The following is an 18,360-nucleotide window of genomic DNA, read 5'->3' on the forward strand; positions in this document are numbered from 1 at the left end:
GGCGACTCGAATTGTATGCTTACTTTTGATTTAGTCAATAAATCTAAAGGTAACGAATACCCCGCTACAACTGCAATTGACACAACCATCACGGTCATGTTCACAATCACTAATCAAACACATAGTTCTATGCATCTCCACCAAAGAACTACGAATATGACGTACATAAAAAACTCTAAAATTCCCAGGACAATCGTCCACCATGTTGACAGAAGCATTACCATGAGCAGGCAACATGTTGACTTTCACATTCGACGCTCTGTCCTCGAAGGACACCATACCACTCTTAACAAGCTTCTGAACTTCATATTTCAAAGGGTAACAGTTTTCAATGTCATCACCAAGGGCTCCCTGGTGAAAAGCATAATGTAAGTCCGATTTGAACCCCCATGGTAGTGGCTCAGGTATTTATGGAGGGTTCCTTGGTTGGATAAGATTCTTGATTACCAAGGACAGATATAATTCTGCGTAGGTCATAGGAATAAGGTCAAAAGAGACCTTCTTCCTCTCAAAATTTTGTTGATGATTATTGTTGTTATAGTTGGTACGTTGTTGTTGATGTTGTTATTGCTGAATAGGAACTGATTGATTTGTTGAATTGTTGGAAAAAATTGGAATCACTGAAGATACCTGGTATTGATGCTGAGGTGATTGAGAACTTTTCCTCACACGAGGCATCCTCTGCCTCCTCTGCCTCCTAGCTGATACTGCATTAGTTTCTCCTTCCTTCTTTTAGAGAAACTCCCACCATACTTTTTGCTTGTCGACGCTTCATCCTTGGACAGACGTCCCTCATAGACTCCCTCTTCCAATCTTATCCCCATGTTTACCATCTCGGTAAAATAATTGGGGGCACTAGCAATCATTCGTTTATAGTAAAATAAACTCAGCGTCTTTAAGAAAATCTTAGTCATCTCCTTTTGAAGCTAGCGGAAATATACCCGAACGCATCGCACGCTCGAACATAAAACAGAGTCGCCATCGAAATTTATTTATCTCCAAAGGGAAGGGAAAACATCGATAAAACCCGGGGAAAAGAGATATATTGGGTAAGGAAGTCGGTTATGTAAGGGGAATGTATTAGCACCCTAAACATCCATGGTACTCCATGGGAACCGTTTTGATTGTTCTCGCTCGAATATGTGTTATCTAAAGATTACTCGCAAAAGAATGTGAAAAGGAAAGGAAATAGATAGAGTGCTCGATGAGGATTAGGGCCCTCATGCCTACGTATCCTCATAGTGCAATGAGGAATTCAGAGCTTCGTAGTTCAAGGAACTAGAGGCAAGAGGTGGAAAGAAATGTGATCAGAAGTATGGTCTGAACCAAAGGATAATGTTGTTTGAACTCCAACAAGGGTGAGAACGTGAACCCAAGAGTAAACAGGTATGAACTGACAAGTGAGGGCGTATAGCACTTATATCACTGTACTGGGACAACTGAAAAAGAGAGGAATTAGGTGTTTGGGGGTAAGGGCCAAACAACTCTTGGTTCACAAAGGTACAAGATGGAGCACAAAGGTATAGTGTATTAGGCTCAATAATAAAGGTATATCACGTGGAGTGAAGGAAGGTAGATCATGAGTGTATCATGAAGTGAACGGAATGAAGTGACCGAAGTCACAAAATTGGATGGTGATAAGTGATTGAAGAAATATTGTTTGAAATCGAAAGGTGAAAGTATGTTGGAATCCATAAGAGAAATGGGATTTCTACCATAGAGGGAAACAACTCTGACCGCGACAGGGTGTTAGCCAAAAAAGAAGGAATTAAATGTTTGGGATATGGGCCAAACAACTCTAGGTATGAAATACGAACTATTCGTTAGGCGTCCTAAAAGGGTATGTATGGAATCCTAAAGAAAGTGTATCTCGATGTCAAAGAGACAGTATACCACTAGGTAAACGATTTATGATCGAAGGTAGGTAATGGATTATGAAAGATATGAATGATGCCCTAAGGCGAAGGGGGAATAATTAGAAGTATGCTCGCCAAGGATTCGTATCCTCGTGCCTACGTATTCTCATCGTGCAATGAAAAAGTCAGAGCAATCGTAGTTCGGAACTACGAGAATAGAAAGAGAGAGATTTGTAGTACTGGAATGCAAGGAGTAATGTATCGCTTGCTAGGGAATTCGCAATTCGAGATTAACTCAGGATAGTATCTTGGATCCGAGAGAGGGATAGGCTCTAAATCGAACAGAAAAGTGGCGTGTTAGCCGAAAAAGAATGAATTAAATGTTTGGGATACGGGCCAAACAACTCTTGATTGAAGAGATGAATTGTCATCAGGACGTCCTAAAAGGATGGAGAAGGAGTCCAATGAGAAGTATGATTGATCTCAAAAAGATGGTATTGTTTGAGTGAATGGAGAGTGATCCATGGGATAGAGAAGATAAATTGATAAATGAGATAGCTCACAAAGAAACTGGGTTCTCCTGCCTACGTACCCTTATAGTGCAATAAGGAAATCAGAGCTTTCGTAGTTCAGCCCACTAGGGTAGAAAACAAGATGATTGATAAGGAAAAAGAAGTAGAATTGATTGAAATGAAGGATGGATTATAAATAAGGTAGCTCGCGAAGAAACTGGTTTCTCCTGCCTACGTACCCTTATAGTGCAATAAGGAAATCAGAGCTTTCGTAGTTCAGCCCACTAGGGATGAAAACAAGATTGATTGGAGGCAAGAAGAAATGGATGATTGAGATTGAAATGATTAGAATGGAATGATTAAGAATTGAATAAAAATAAGAATGGATAGACTTGATAGTTATTGGATGAGAATCACACTAACTCTCATGTGGAAGGAGAAGAGTCTTTGTAGTTGTTTCTTGCATGGAAGATGATGAAGACCTTATCAATGGTTCGATTCAAATTGTACTAAAGTCTATGAATGGAGGTGAATACGATGAGCGCTGGGTCATACGTCCCATACCCAAAGATACTCATAATGAGGGTAGGAATAATTCAGTTCCACTCCTTCTCCATTACTTAAGGCTCGTATCGTACAACTTGATTCATGATTGATAAGTTGTTGATTGTTGTCCTTGCTTTTGTTGTTTTTTGCTCTGTAGTGAGAGACTTGTCAATCTTGTGATTGGAATTGTGCTAAAGTCTATGAATAGAGGTGAATACGATGAGCGCTGGGTCATACATCCCATACCCAAAGATACTCAGAATGGGGGTAGGAATACTCCAGTCCCACTCCTTCTCTATTGCTTAAGGCTCGTGTCACACCATTCTAACTTTGATTTGACAAGTGTTGAAGATGCCACCTTTGATGTGCTTGAATAATCTGCTGCTTGATATGACTGAGGATGACTTGGTTGAAGATCTTGTCTTGAGGCCTTGAGCTCCACAGCTTAGAAGAAAAGTCTTATTAAGTGACCAAGGGTCTTTTGGTCACTCAATTCAGACTGTGAGATTATACAAGTTCAAAGGATTTAATTGATCAAAATTGATTTTGATCAATTTAATCATGGGTTTTGTTTTGGTTTTTAGGGAACTAGGTTAGGGTCTAATCAAAGTTAGTAATTGTTAGAAACTATCCTAAGGGATCATGCATTAGAAATTTGATTAAAAATTCTAAGCTCGAAGTCCTAAGGGAACATGTACATATTAGTCAAAATATTGATTAAAATTCTATGTTAAGTCCTAAAATTGTGAGGAATTGATCATATTCTAATCCTAAAGGGAACATACCATTCTAACACAAAAATGCCAAAATAAGCCCATAAGGGCAAAATGGTCAATTGCAAAAATATGTCAAATTTTATGGTCTAAGGTTGATTAAATTCTAATGTTAATCCTAACCTAATGGTAAAATGGTGTAATTCTAAATTTAATCAAAAGCTAAATCATTTCTAATTAGAATCTAAAATCTAATTAAAATTCTAATGAAAAGTCCTAATTAAATTCTAAGGGAAATTCTAGTTAAATTCTAATGTCCTAATGATCAAGATTTAAATTCTAAATCTAACAATTATCCTAATTAAACTAATTAACCTAGTTAAAATGTAAAACGAAAGAAAATAAAGAAAGCAAATAAAATTGGAAAAGGATGTGTAAATGTCAAATGGGGAGTGTGAGTTGAATCATGGTTAATGGGCTGTAAAGTGAGCCCACTGTTGTTTTTGTACAGCCAGCAAAATCCAAAACTAGGGGGTGCACGCAACGAAATTGGACATGGGCCACTTGAGCCCAACGCTAAATCTAAAGGTTCCAAACGAGGGGGTGTATTGGCAGGAACGTGGTGAACTAGCAAAATCACCAACGGGCCTGCCGAAGCCCAATTCCACCTTCTCTTTTAAACCTTTGGGGGGTGCACTAGTGAAAATGAGGTATAGTGAGTAAAGTATCATGGGCCTCAATGGTTCAGGCCCAACTACACCTCCCTGTTGACTTGTACAGGTCAACAGGTTTGAATGAAAACTTGCACGCTCATTCTCTCTCAATCTCACCATTCACTCGCTGTGACTCACCGCACCAGCGGCCGTCGCCGACGCCGGTGTTGGCTTATAGACTAACTACCACCATCAATAAAAGCACAATGACACGCTAAGCATGAATATGGGGATGAAATCGTGAAACAGTCTCTGTATTGGTCGAATCGAACAACTAAATGGAGGAACCCTAACTATCTATAAGCTAAATTAAATGGTGCTCGGTGCCGATCAATCCCTAACACTATGGGGCTTCTACTCCTTACCCTAAGTACTACATCTTGATGAGCTCAAAGCAAGAAAATATCACTGAATGGAAAATGACATACCGGAGAAGATGATCGGAAAATTCACCGGTAAGTTCCCTGAGCTTAAATCTTTCTTCTCCTTCTTCTTTCGTCTCTTTCTTCTTCTTCTCAACCAGAACAATGAAAAAAGGAGGTAGTGGCTTAGCTCAAGCGAAATTGAAGCTTCAAGGTCAAGCTTCAATGGCTTCTTTGAGAGAGAAAATAGAGGTCTGGTGAGGGTAAGGGAAGCGATTGCAAGGGAGAGAGAGTGCAAGTTCAAGCAAAAATTCCAGGGGTTGGAAATGTGAGTGATGAGTTTCTTAAATAGAGGCTAGGCTTGGAACTTGTTAGCTTTGGAGTGAGGTTAGGAATTAGTTAAGTGTGGTTAGGAGTTAGTTAAGGATGACTCACTTAGTAGATAACAAACTCAGTTAGTTATACATGACTCAATTAGTTATGATTGATTGTGTTAGTTGGTTAATGAGCGAAGAAAACCTTTGACTGGCTGTGCAGGGCATTACTTAAATGGACATGAACTCCAATGCTTGATTGATGACTGGTCGAACAGGTCTTTCCCTTAGCTAGCTTGGTTAATGAACTGTAGGAAATTCTTATATTTTAATGTTATTTGCTTTTCCTATTGTGCTTATCATTAATTCTGCATGGTGATGAGTTTATGATATGCATCTAAGTCATGTTTATAGGTTGCAACATGAGGTAAGCACATGGTGGATGTCTTCCATAATTTCTGTCATATGGTGTTGGTTGAATTGCCATTGTTTTTTCCTTTATGAAGCTATCACAACATGGCTGGATGCAGTATACATGCTTTGCTGCAGATATGTGTGGGATGTAACAGGGTTGTTCATAAAGCCATGATTTTCTTGCCCATAACCATGTTTAGATGCTAGTAATCCATTTTGATGCTGCTTTGGTGATTTTTGTGGTCAGGTTGGATGGTGATGAATCAGGAAACTTTCCAATGGCCATACAATTGGTGCTGAAGTCCTTCTGCATTGCAAGTGTTGAGGCTAGATTCATGTTGCAGCAAAGTAATGGATTGGTATGAAATTCTCTGTAGGCCATTTGCTTACATCTGCTGCAGCCAAATTGATTCAGTTGTATTGGGTTTTTGGCTTGACAGGTTTGGTAACAACTTGACATCAGTTTTACCTTGTTGCAGAATATGGTTGTTTAGTGTGTGAACCAATGATTTTTGGCAGGGTTTATGATGGATTGGTGTATGTATGTTGTGGTCTGCAGGTTGTTGTTGTAACTATGTTGTACAGGCTGATGCAAGTTAGTGTAGAATGCTTGCAATGTTAGGTGTGTTGACTACATTATGGCCTGGGGATGTTGTAGGACATGGTTGCTGGTGATGCTGCAGAAGGCATAACCTTGGTTCGTGCTGCACCTTGCAATGGTTTTGCTGGCAAGATTGAACCAATGTATTGGATTGGTCTGGTTACATGGTCAATGTGTGTTACTTGTTGATTCCTTAAGATGGTTTTGTTGTATCAATGAATATTATGCACAACTAGTTTGATTCTTCTCATGTGATGCAGGTAAGGCCAAGTCAAGCTGGAAATTATCCAGGGTTTGCATGGTCTCAACTGGAATTGATTTAGCATGTGGTCATTCCTACCCAATCCATGATGCTGTTTGCAAGTCCATCCTTATGCTTGGAGTCATGAATACTACAACAGGCTCACCATTGTCTTCAAGTGAGAAATGGCAAAAGCAAAGTGGTCATAACCCTTCTGTTGGACATCTCTGGTGGGATAGTGTACACGTTGTTGGCTGGTGTAAGACCACAGTTGTAGAACGCTTGCCAAAGTGAATTCAATGCCAAGTTCAAGTGAACTGTCTTGTCCAAATAACCATTGTAAATGCAGCATATGATCCTGTGGTTGTGGTATCTTGTTTGTGGCAATGGTTTTGGTTTGCATCGTGTGTAATGCATAGATGGTTCAACCTATTGCTTGGCATGCTTCATGGTTATGTCTTTGCATTAGGTCCTGTTGGTTCATGCTCACATCAGGTTTTGGCTTGAATATTAACAACAAACTCATGGCTCTAGTTCATGGCTGTTAGCTGGAGATTTCGACCATTAGGTTAAAGCTCTTTGAAATATTATGTTTTGGAGAACAATATAAAAATGGCCTTGTCGAAGCTATTTATTAAATCCTTTTCTTGGGAGAAAGGACCTTTTATCGAAGCTTAATACTTAAAATATTTTAGGATCTCCACAAGTTCTCTTCGACAATGGTGTTTGGCAGATTCGAAGCTTCGAGCGGGAAGGATTTGAAATTCAAACGAAGTAGTTTCATCAGACATACGCGTGGAAGCATCTGAGACACGCAGCGTTTGAAAATGTCGAACGTGGCAATCATCTGTGTAGATACCGTTAAGGTCGAATTGTTATAAATAGGAGTCTTAGTTTTTAGATTTGGTGTGTTCAAACTAATATACAAAATTCACTAAAAATACTCAAAGTACCGGAGCGAGAGAAATGAGTATTTGTTGAAAATGTATGTATGAAGAACACCATGATTACATTTCATGTTATTTGTTTAATGCAAGTTACTTAAATTAAAGCCTTTACTGTCTTTTCTTCTGTCGAATTGCCTTTATCCTCAAAGTATTTCGTCATTTTCTTTTACCTTTGAATTTACATTTCTCCAGACCTTTATTTCCAGCATCTTTTCAAACTTAAAGCCCTTTTACTTCAAGTTATTTATCTTCACTTGTGCCAATTACTTTTGTTGTTTGTGAAAAAGCCCTTTTTACCCAATTACTACCATTTAGAGTGCGTTTAGAATTGTTATCGAAACACTCTTTACTTTGTACCATTCATAAACCAGAAACAAACTTAATCATGAATCAAACCACCATAACATTAGTTCTTGAGACACATGTCCTAGGATCAATCTAGTCGATCCTGTAAGTTACCAATATTCATAATATTAGAGGACTAGCGGTTGTTTGTCAGAAATTACTGGTGAACAAATTGGCACGCCAAGTGGGACGGTGTCAAAAGAATTGTTAATTATAATAGTTTTCTTTACTTTTACAAAATAAAATTGTTGTTATTCTTTTGAGATAAAAAAAATCATAGTGTCGCATGAACCTTAGAAGTGGTAAGATAGCCAACAATTCGCAACCTATAACCAAAAGAAAGAACATAAAAAAGATGGTTAATACAACCAGTCAAGGGGAACAATTTCCTCCCCAAGGAACAGGCACAATCGGAGCAAGTTCGATTGATGCATCCACTGAGATCCCTAGTACACAGGCCATACCAACATCTGGATCCATGACCTTAAACAATTCGACAACAATGCCTATTATGTCAAGCGTAGCATACATTTCTGCAAATTCAACCCCTAGGCCACCAGGATTTGAGAATTTTAGGCCTTTGAGAGAATACCCATATGGAATGCCATCTACTGCCATGGCAGAACTTCAAAATAATAATTTCATATATACTCAACCCCATAATACGGTTATTTTGCCAATTCAAAATTCTGGTTCTAGCATGAACCATGTAGGTCGAAATACCCAATCACAATGAGTATCCACCCTATTACCTACCCTTACAACAAATAACCAGGCAGCCTTTAGACAACAAATGGATGCTAGTAACCATGATATGGTAGGAGTTCTTGCTAGAGAAATGAATACCATTTTTTCTCCCCTAATACAGAATGTAAATAGGACTAACAATGATAATGCCCAAACATACCAACAACTGTCAGCGCAGATGGGATGCATAGCAGATTTCCTAGGCGCCCCTCAGTCCTCTATTTGACGCAGACCAAACCAAGTTATAATCCAGGAAGAAGAACCAACTATAAATCAGGTTCGACCACCAAGACAAGCGCCTGACGAAAGGGTCATGGGGGCAAGATTAGAACAAAAGCCAGTCCGATAGGAAGTCCCTGAAGAACAACCTAGGAGAATAATGATGGTTAATAGAAACCAAGATGCAGACGAAGTAATTCATAGGGTTAGGCAAGAAAACATGATGGAAAATAACCTAACTACTATGATAGATAGAATCATGGCCCAGAATGGCCTGAATACAGGACTTCGACGGCCAAATTATACCTCTCCTTTATCAAGATACGTCCTACAAATTGAATTACCAAGGGGTTGTAAAATCCCTAAGTTCACCAAATTCTCAGGAGACACTAGTGAATCCACTATAGAACATATAGCCAGATACATGACTGAGGCAGGGGATTTGGCGAACAGTGAGAACCTAAGAATGAAATATTTCCCCAGTTCTCTGACGAAGAATGCCTTCACGTGGTTTACAACTTTGCCACCAAATTCCATAGATACTTGGCCTCATTTGGAGAGATTGTTTCATGAACAATTCTACATGGGCCAAACTAAGATAAGTCTTAAGGAATTAGCCAGTATCAAAAGAAAATTCATTGAACCTATAGATGATTATCTGAATAGGTTCCGTTTGTTGAAATCTAGATGCTTTACAGTAGTGCCTGAACATGAATTGGTCGAAATGGCTGCTGGAGGTTTAGACTACTCCATTAGGAAAAAGTTAGATACCTAGTATCTAAGAGATATGGCCCAATTAGCAGACAAGGTTCGACAGGTCAAACGTTTAAAAGCTGAAAAGGCCAGAGCGAATAAGAATTATAAAAAAGAAAGGGTTGCTTATGTCAAATTCGAAGATGGGGAGTCTGAAATCTCTAATGACCCTTATGGTCTCGAGGAATTCGAAGTAGATTTGGCTGAATTAAAAGAAGCACCACCTTATGCTTGTAAATTACTTACACCTTCGAATGGCAGGAACCCTGTCGAAACTGAAATGAATGATAGATTTCCTAAAAAGACTTACACATTTGATGTGACCAAATGTGATGAAATCTTCGATTTATTAGTAAAAGATGGCCAAATGATAGTGCCTCCTAATACCAAAATTCCTCCGTTAGAACAACGGAAGAAAAGAGGCTTCTGTAAATATCACAATTTTTTAGGCCATAAAACCTGACAGTGCTTTCTTTTCAGGGATCTTATTCAGAATGCAATTAAGGATGGCTGCCTCAAGTTCGCTGACAAGGGAAAAAACCAGATGAAGGTTGACGCTGACCCCCTCAACATTGCTGACACAAATTATGTTGAACCTGTCGAAATCAACATGATTGACATAGGGGAAGTGGAGGTTATGAAGGAAACAGGGACTGAAGGCTATGCGCTAGATGGAAAGCAGGCTACTGATGGCCTAAATAATGATGTTCCCTTTGGAATTTCTGTCGAAGGTGAACAGGTTGCTAATGTCGAACCAAAGGCCACTGAAGGTCTTAATGGGAAGGCAACTGAGGCTACTGAGGGCCTAAGGAAGAAATTTGAGGAAATTTCAATCGCTGAGGGCGCCCATCTAGGTGTCAACATGGTGGATCTGAACCAACCCCCCCCCCCCCCCTCCCCCCCCCCCCCCCCCAGAGATGGAGGAAGTGGAGAGGTGTCTGAAGATGGAGAAAGAGGGAATGCAGTTTGGCTATCCCAAAGCCAATGAGAGTCTACGTGAATACCTTTGGAGGTGTCACAAAACAAATTCTGACATGTTGTTGTGCCCAAGGTGTAGCATCAGGATGTGTCGAAGGGTGGTTGAGGATTATGAAAGATGGCAACGAACTAAGACTGAGAGAAAATGGAGAAAGGAAAGCCAACTACTGAAGGTTTATCCCAAGCCTGGAGAAAGCCTTCTTGGTTTTATTGTACATTGCTACAAGTACGAAACAAAATGCTTGATGTGTCCCAGATGTGGGGCAGTTTACAACAGGGAATTGGCTGAAGCATTCGAGAGAATTCCATCTAACCAAGGTTGGGATGGACATGGAGGTAACCCGAATATGTACGTATTCGACAAGAGGGGAGTTCCTAGGAGGCCAGACAACCCTCACCCAAGGGCGAAAAGAGTTATGTTTAAACTTCCGGCAGAAGTCCCTGAGGACAAATGGACTCAGGCGGGGTCGAAGAGGGGAAAGTGGAAAAGTTTTGAGGATGGAGGAAGAACCTCTTGGGCTTATATAAAACAGTTCCAGGCATCTAAGAGAGAGGCTATCAGACTGGAGAACTACAAAGGAAAGATTCCATGTCAAGGTCCCAGTGGAGAAGACATCAGAGGTTGAGGAAGGCTGAAAGAGAGATGACTTCAAGGGAGATTGGAGAGTCCAGCAACATTAAGGTTCCCCCAAATGTCACAAATTTGACCAAACCACCTGTAGGAAGGAAGTTATTTCCAGATGAAAAAAAATCAGAAAGTTCAGGAGGAACAAATAAGAGAGGAAGAAATGCTCACTGACGACTTTGAGTCCGACAGAGTGTCATCTGTTAATATGAATTGCAATATGGTATCAGTTCTGCCATACGAATATAATCAGGAGACGGAGATTGAAGACAATGAGGAAGCAGATGCAGTGGAGATGGAGAAGCATAAACCTGTATGTTACTATGTTCTCAACAACAGCGCTGTCGAAGAGCAGAATGCTCTTTTTGAAAGGCCTCACCAAGGGATGCAGAACCATCTCAAGCCCCTATACATTAGAGATAAAGTTGAACATGTGGGGGTGAACAAAGTTTTGGTGGACGGAGGAGCAGCAGTCAATCTGATGCCTCAGTTCATGTTGAAAAAGGTAGGTATGTTCGACACTGATGTTAAACCTCACAACATGGTATTGTCGAACTATGAGGGTAACATAGGACAGACTCTGGGTGTCATACAAGTAGATCTAACTGTTGGATCAATCACAAGACCAACAATGTTCATGGTGATACCTACGAAGGAGAATTACAGCTTGCTGCTAGGAAGGGAATGGATCCATGGAATAGGGGTAGTTCCTTCGACCATGCATCAGAGGGTATCCATCTGGAGAGAAGATGGTGTAGTAGAAAATGTTGAGGCTGACCAAAGTTACTTCATGGCGGAAGTGAACCATGTAGATAAAAAGAACTTCGACAGGAACTTGGCTCATATAGGACCATGTCACCCAGCTGAAGACGGCTACTCCCCAAATAAAAATGTTTTGTATTTCTTGACTCTACACCCCAATGGCTTTCAGTGGGATAGGGAAATTATGAGGGACCCAGAAGAAGGGGAATCATCTGAAATACGGCCAACAAGATGGGATGAAGACCTGGATTATGCCTGAGTCTTCTTTTTTCGAAAAGATTTCGGCCTACATGGTTGAGAACAAAAGAAAAGCGGCTCTCGAAGCCGAGATAACTAACATGGCTGACAAAGCCACATATGGTGAAATTTATAATACAGGACCTGGGGAGTACTTTAAACCAAAACCCCCTGACGAACAGGTACCTATAGAATTAACAGACCAGAGGTTAGATGCCATATATGACGAAGAGCCTCTGGGATTCGAAAAAGATCCAGTGACGTCGAGTGCGAAGATGTTAGCGCAAGATCCTCTTGAAGAAATTGATCTTGGAGATGGGAGTACAAAAAGAATCACCTACATCAACACTAAACTGGACCCCAAGTTGAAAGTAAGAGTAATTGAACTGCTAAGAGAAAACAAAGATTGTTTTGCTTGGGACTACGACGAGATGCCTGGTTTGAAGAGGGAACTGGTCAAATTGAAGTTGCCTATCAAGGATGGCAAGAAGCCCATCAAGAAGACTCCAAGGAGATTCGCCCGAGAGATCCTCTCAAAGATCAAAAAAGAGGTCGAAAGACTTCTTCAATGCAATTTCATTAGGACCACAAGGTATGTCGAATGGATTGCAAACATAGTTCCTGTGATTAAGAAAAATGGCTCTTTAAGAGTATGTATAGATTTTCGTGATCTAAATGTAGCAACTCCTAAAGATGAGTATCCAATGCCTGTGGCAGAGATGCTAGTCGACTCAGCTGCAGGCTATGAATATCTTAGCATGCTTGATGGATATTCTGGCTATAACCAAATTTTCATTGCTAAAGAGGATGTTTCCAAAACAGCCTTTCGATGTCCAGGGGCAATAGGCACTTATGAGTGGATAGTTATAGCCTTTGGGTTAAAAAATGCTGGGGCAACATACCAGCGAGCAATGAATTCTATATTTCATGATTATATAGAGACATTTATGCAGGTTTATATAGATGATATTGTGATAAAATCTATATCAGACGAAAATCATCTAACCCATCTCAGCCAATCATTCGAAAGAATGAGAAAACATGGTTTAAAGATGAATCCTCTTAAATGTGCATTCTTCGTACATGATGGAGATTTTTTGGGCTTTGTGGTCCATAAAAAGGGGATAGAAATCAATCAGAATAAGAAGAAGGCTATTATGGAGACCAAAGCACCATCAACTAAGAAAGATTTGCAATCATTATTAGGAAAGATAAACTTCCTGAGAAGATTCATCTCAAACTTAAGTGGTCGAACTAAAGCCTTCTCTCCCCTCCTACGCCTGAAACAAGGGAAGTTCGAATGGAATAATGAACATCAAAAGACATTCGACAAGATTAAGCATTATCTGATGAATCCTCCTATCTTGTCACCACCATGTGGAAAGAAGCCTATGAGATTGTATATATCAGCTTCCGACACTACTATAGGTAGCATGTTAGCACAAGAGAATGAAGATGGCGTCGAAAGAGCCATTTATTATCTTAGTAGGGTTTTGAATGATACAGAAACTAGATACACTTCAATAGAAAAATTGTGTCTTTTTCTGCATTTCTCTTGTACTAAACTCAAGTATTATATAAAACCTATTGATTTATACGTCTCTTCACACATTGATGTTATCAAGTATATGTTATCAAAGCCAATAATGCATAGTCGAATTGGCAAATGGGCATTAGCCCTCACTGAATACTCTTTAGCCTTTATGCCTTTAAGAGCAATGAAGGGACAAATAGTATCAGACTTTATTGTAGACCATGCAGTGGTCGAAAGTCCTCAACTTCAAATTAAGTTAAAACCTTGGAGATTATTCTTCGACGGTTCCACTCATAAGGATGGAAGTGGAGTTGGGATCATGATAATTTCTCCTGATGGAATTCCAACAAAACTCAAATATAGAATCGAAGGTCCCCTTTGTTCTAACAACGAAGCAGAATATGAAGCCCTTATTGCAGAACTTAAGGCTTTGTTGGAATTGGGGATAACTAGGGTCGAAATTAAAGGAGACTCAGAATTAGTAATTAAGCAACTAACGAAAGAGTACAAATGTATAAAAGAAAATTTGATTATGTACTGCGTCATTGCAAATAGGTTGCTAATTTTTTTTGAATATATAGACATAAAACATGTTCCTAGAATAAAAAACCAAGAAGCTAATGACTTAGCACAAATAGCTTCAGGGTATAGAATTTCAAAAGAGAAGCTAGAGGAACTTGTCGAAGTAAGAGGAAAAGCAATGGCTGCCAGATTGTCTCCGACAGACTTGGAAAGCACTCAGTTAGGATATGCTAACAAAGAAGAGTTCGAAGTACTGGCCATTGATACCTTAATGGATACAAATTGGAGGAATCCGATTATTAATTATCTCAAGGACCCTTCGATAGATACAGAAAGAAAAGCCAAGTACAGGGCTTTATCTTATGTTTTGATGGGGAATGAATTATTCAAGAAAACCCCTGAAGGGATCCTATTAAAATGTTTAGGAGAAAACGAGGCATACTTAGCATTATCTAGTGTACATAGTGGAGCCTGTGGAGCACACCAGGCACGCCATAAGATGAAATGGTTGCTTTTCAGATATGGAATGTATTGGCCTACCATGTTAAAAGATTGTATAGAGTTTGCTAAGGGTTGCCAAGAATGTCAAGTACATGTAGGAATTCAACACGCTCCTGCAAGTGAGCTTCATGCAATTATCAAGCCTTGGCCTTTCAGAGGTTGGGCATTAGATCTAATTGGGGAAATTCGACCTACTTCATCCAAAGGTCAAAAGTACATCCTTGTAGGAATTGACTATTTCACTAAATGGGTCGAAGCAGTACCTTTAGTAAATATGGATCAAGAGACTGTTATTGAATTCATTCAAAGGCAAATATTATATAGATTTGGGATCCCAGAAAGTATAACAACAGATCAAGGATCAGTTTTTACTGGTCGAAAGATGCAAGAATTTGCAAAAGAAATGGGTTTCAAATTATTAACATCCACACCCTATTATGCTCAAGCCAATGGGCAAGTCGAAGCAGCCAATAAAGTAATAATTGGTTTAATAAAAAAGCATGTAGGGAGGAAGCCAAAAAATTGGCACAAAACTTTAGATCAAGCATTTTGGGCTTGTCGAACCTCCCCTAAAGAAGCTACTAATACTACACCTTTCCAACTTACATTTGGACATGATGCAGTATTACCTGTCGAAGTCTACTTGCACTCAGTAAGAATCCAAAGACAAGGAGAAATTCCATCTGACCTATATTGGGAAATGATGATGAATGAACTGGTTGATTTGGACGAAGAAAGGTTGCATGCATTAGAAGTATTAAGAAGACAGAAGGAGAGGGTAGCAAGGGCATACAATAAGAGGGTCAAAGGTAAAACTTTCACTATGAATGATTTAGTTTGGAAAGTTATATTACCTATGGATCGAAAGAATAAAACATTAGGAAAATGGTCTCCACATTGGGAAGGACCTTTTCGAATTTTAAAAGCATTTTCAAATAATGCATACGAAATAGAAGAACTAGCAGAGGATCAAAGAATCCTAAAAGTAAATGGGAAATACTTAAAGAAGTATAAACCATTCGTGCATGAAGATTAAATCATAACAACGTAGTAAGCAAAGAACTATCATAGCCAAGATGGTGAGTATATGTAAAACCTCAAAATTTTGCCAAGATGGCTTTGTCTTAATCAAATTACAAACAAGCAAGAGTCGAATAGAACAAATACAAGTGGAAATCAGAAAGGAATAGTGGCCTTCATCCGGTCATACTTTATCTTCACCAAGCCAATCTTTTACTGAACAACAGCTTGAACCCCTCTGAGGCGCGCAATATCTTCGTTCATAGCAGTAGCCTTTTCGACATGATCTACGCTCTGCTTCGCCAGATTGTCAACTTCAGTACTATCCAAGCCTTGAATAGCAGCCTGCTTCGCCTTGCCATCATAAATCTTCTTCTGCAGTTATGCAATGTGAGATTCCCAAAGTCGTATCGAAGTAGTATAAGTGTCGAATTCTGCTTGGGCTGATTTTTTGGAAGCAGCTAACTCCTCAGAGGATTTTGAAGTTCGAAGGGCATTATCAAACTCAGTAGCTTGAGCTTGTTCAGTTGATTGAAGCTTTGCTTTGGCATCCACCTCCCTACGGTATTCAGCATAGACTTGGTCAATGAGGTTCTGGATGTCGATAAGGGCTTCACCTATATCAGTGGGGCAAGCAGTGATGTTGATCTTGCCTATCAGCTTCTTTATGCCAAAGCTTGCTCCCACATCCTTCTTAAATTCTTCAAAGAGATCCACATCAAAAACAACCTTCTTCACCTGCTTAAGGAGTTCGTCATGTGATGCTTCGTTTGCACTGGCACCAGAGTGGGTCGAAGTTCCAGAAATGCTTTTTTCTGAAGAAGATTCTCTTTGAGCCATCATCAATCTTACATACTTTAGGGGATCATTTTGTTTCAAAGCATTTTTCTCCTCCTCAGTAAGTGATATAGGCGAAGTCTGGATTGTGGATGATCGAACGTTAGTTGGATTTGGGACTGTTTTGACAAAAACATCACCAGTTCCAGTCTGATTTCCTTCAGGATCAGCTTCTCCCTCACTCATGTCTTCATCTTGCTGAAAGTACCCCTCAATCTCATCAGAATCTTGATCATCTTCGTCAGTGTAATCTAAAGGGAACGTAACTCTTGGAGGAGAATTACTGGGAGTATCCTCAGAATCTTCTTTTTCTTCTGAATCCTTCTCTTCAGCTTGCTTCGAATCTTTTTTACCATCTTCACTAGGGGAAGAGGTTTCTTGTTCGTTCTGGGAATTATCTGCTTCGAGATTTTGGGCTCCAGTCGAAGATCCTTTGTTTTGAACAGCACCGCTGATTATCGGAGGAGGAGATGGATTCATGCCGCTCGAAGGATCACTCTGATTGGCAGTAGATATGAGGGGAGTAGTAGGTTTTTCCCTAAAAACAAAGTGTTAGAATAAAAAAGAAATTTATCAAAAGATAAAAAACTCAGGATAAAAGTTCACCTGTTGAGCCTCTGGGTTGGAAGCATTACTCCCAATGTGCTCTAGCACTGCGCCACCAGAGGGCTGAGATTGAGTTTCCTTTGAAGGAGGAGGGAGATTTTTGATTTCGACACCTTGTTGTTTGTTTGTTTGTTTGGCAAGGGGAAACTGTTGCCTTATTCTTTTTTTGTTTCTTCTTAAGTGGAGTTGGAGGAGTTTCTTCTTCATCCTCTTCGACAATAATTATGCTTTCAGTTGGGACTTTTCTTTTCTTTGGCGTTAAAGGAGGTTTACCACTACCCTGAAAGAAGGAAAATTATAAAAAGTTAGAAAAAATATGAAAGAGACAAAGAAGTTATTTGATGTAATACCTTTGAACTCTTCTTTGTTTTTTCTGGAGCAACATCCTTGGCAGAAGGAGCTCCCTGGCTTGAAGAGGTAGTTGGCTTAAAGGCAGTATTCGAGCTGGCTTTCACTACAGGATTCTCTTTCTTCACCACCTTCCTTTCGACAGCTAAAGAAGAATGTGAGTTAGTCGAAACATGCAATGTTTAAAAGATTGGAAAAAGACGAAAGGGAGTTGTAAGATCAAGAAATCCAAACATTCCACACCTTCACATGTCGGAGAGGTAATTCTCAATGCATCCAAGTCAAAGTGAAGAAAGCCTTTGAAACTGTCTAAGGTATCTTTGGTTGCAACTACTCTTTTAGCAGGTCTTTGTTGTTCATTTTTCAGTACATTAAAAATGTTCCCACATGTGAACCAATCTGGGTAAGGGGCAAAAAATGACAAAGCAAAGTCTGCACTGGGTAAATTTGGAAATTTGGGTGGTTCACACTCAAAAGCCAAATCATATTTAAATTCAGGTTTTACAGCTTTGGGAAATTTCTTTTTGGCAATTCGTTTTTCAAATTTCTCTTTTAAAATTGGCGCCGCGTAACAGACGGTTTGAACAAGTTCCATTGGGTTATAGACAGTTTCAAAGTACTTTTGGAATGCTTGGATTTTTTCAGAATGTGTAAGCTTACCCTTGTAAACATTTTCCTGCAAAGATGAAAAGGCCTTCGTTAGATGTTCCTTGATTTCAGCAGTAGTAAACATGTTTTTGGAATAAAAATCTATCCACCAAGTGGTGAACCCATTGGTGGAGTAGAATGACGGTTGGTATGCTATTAATTGGAATTCAACAAAGTTTGCATGGAATTCTTTGTGGGTTGCAATGTCTCGAGCGCTCCAATCAGTCCCTGCACATCATATCTCACACTTTCGATTGAATAGAGAGACAGGAATGAGTTGACACAACCCAAATTGTCGAGAGACAAAATTAGGTTGGTAAGCCAACAAGCAAACATGGCTCTTTACTGGCAAGATCCTTGAAACAAGCAACCTTGGAAAAAGAAACGCACGTCATATATCTTTGATCTCTGTATTGGCATCCTTAACAGCATCTTCGAGCGAAGTAGTGAACCAGGAAG

At 39.6% G+C, this 18,360-nt stretch overlaps 2 protein-coding genes across 2 annotated transcripts; one reads left to right on the forward strand and one right to left on the reverse strand.

The window, feature by feature from the left end:
- Positions 1–8,693: 8,693 nt before the first annotated feature.
- On the forward strand, positions 8,694–9,305 carry LOC127102685 (uncharacterized). The gene has a single exon (XM_051040025.1). The coding sequence runs from the start codon at positions 8,694–8,696 to the stop codon at positions 9,303–9,305; it is 612 nt and encodes a 203-aa protein (XP_050895982.1).
- A 6,538-nt stretch (positions 9,306–15,843) lies between these two features.
- On the reverse strand, positions 15,844–17,986 carry LOC127102686 (uncharacterized). Its single transcript, XM_051040026.1, has 4 exons — positions 17,497–17,986; positions 17,256–17,398; positions 16,935–17,185; positions 15,844–16,837 (listed from the first exon to the last, which is right to left on the reverse strand). The coding sequence occupies exons 1-4, from the start codon at positions 17,984–17,986 to the stop codon at positions 15,844–15,846; spliced, it is 1,878 nt and encodes a 625-aa protein (XP_050895983.1).
- Positions 17,987–18,360: the final 374 nt, after the last annotated feature.

This window comes from Lathyrus oleraceus, chromosome 7, assembly GCF_024323335.1.
Source record: "Lathyrus oleraceus cultivar Zhongwan6 chromosome 7, CAAS_Psat_ZW6_1.0, whole genome shotgun sequence".
Lineage (NCBI taxonomy): Eukaryota > Viridiplantae > Streptophyta > Magnoliopsida > Fabales > Fabaceae > Lathyrus > Lathyrus oleraceus.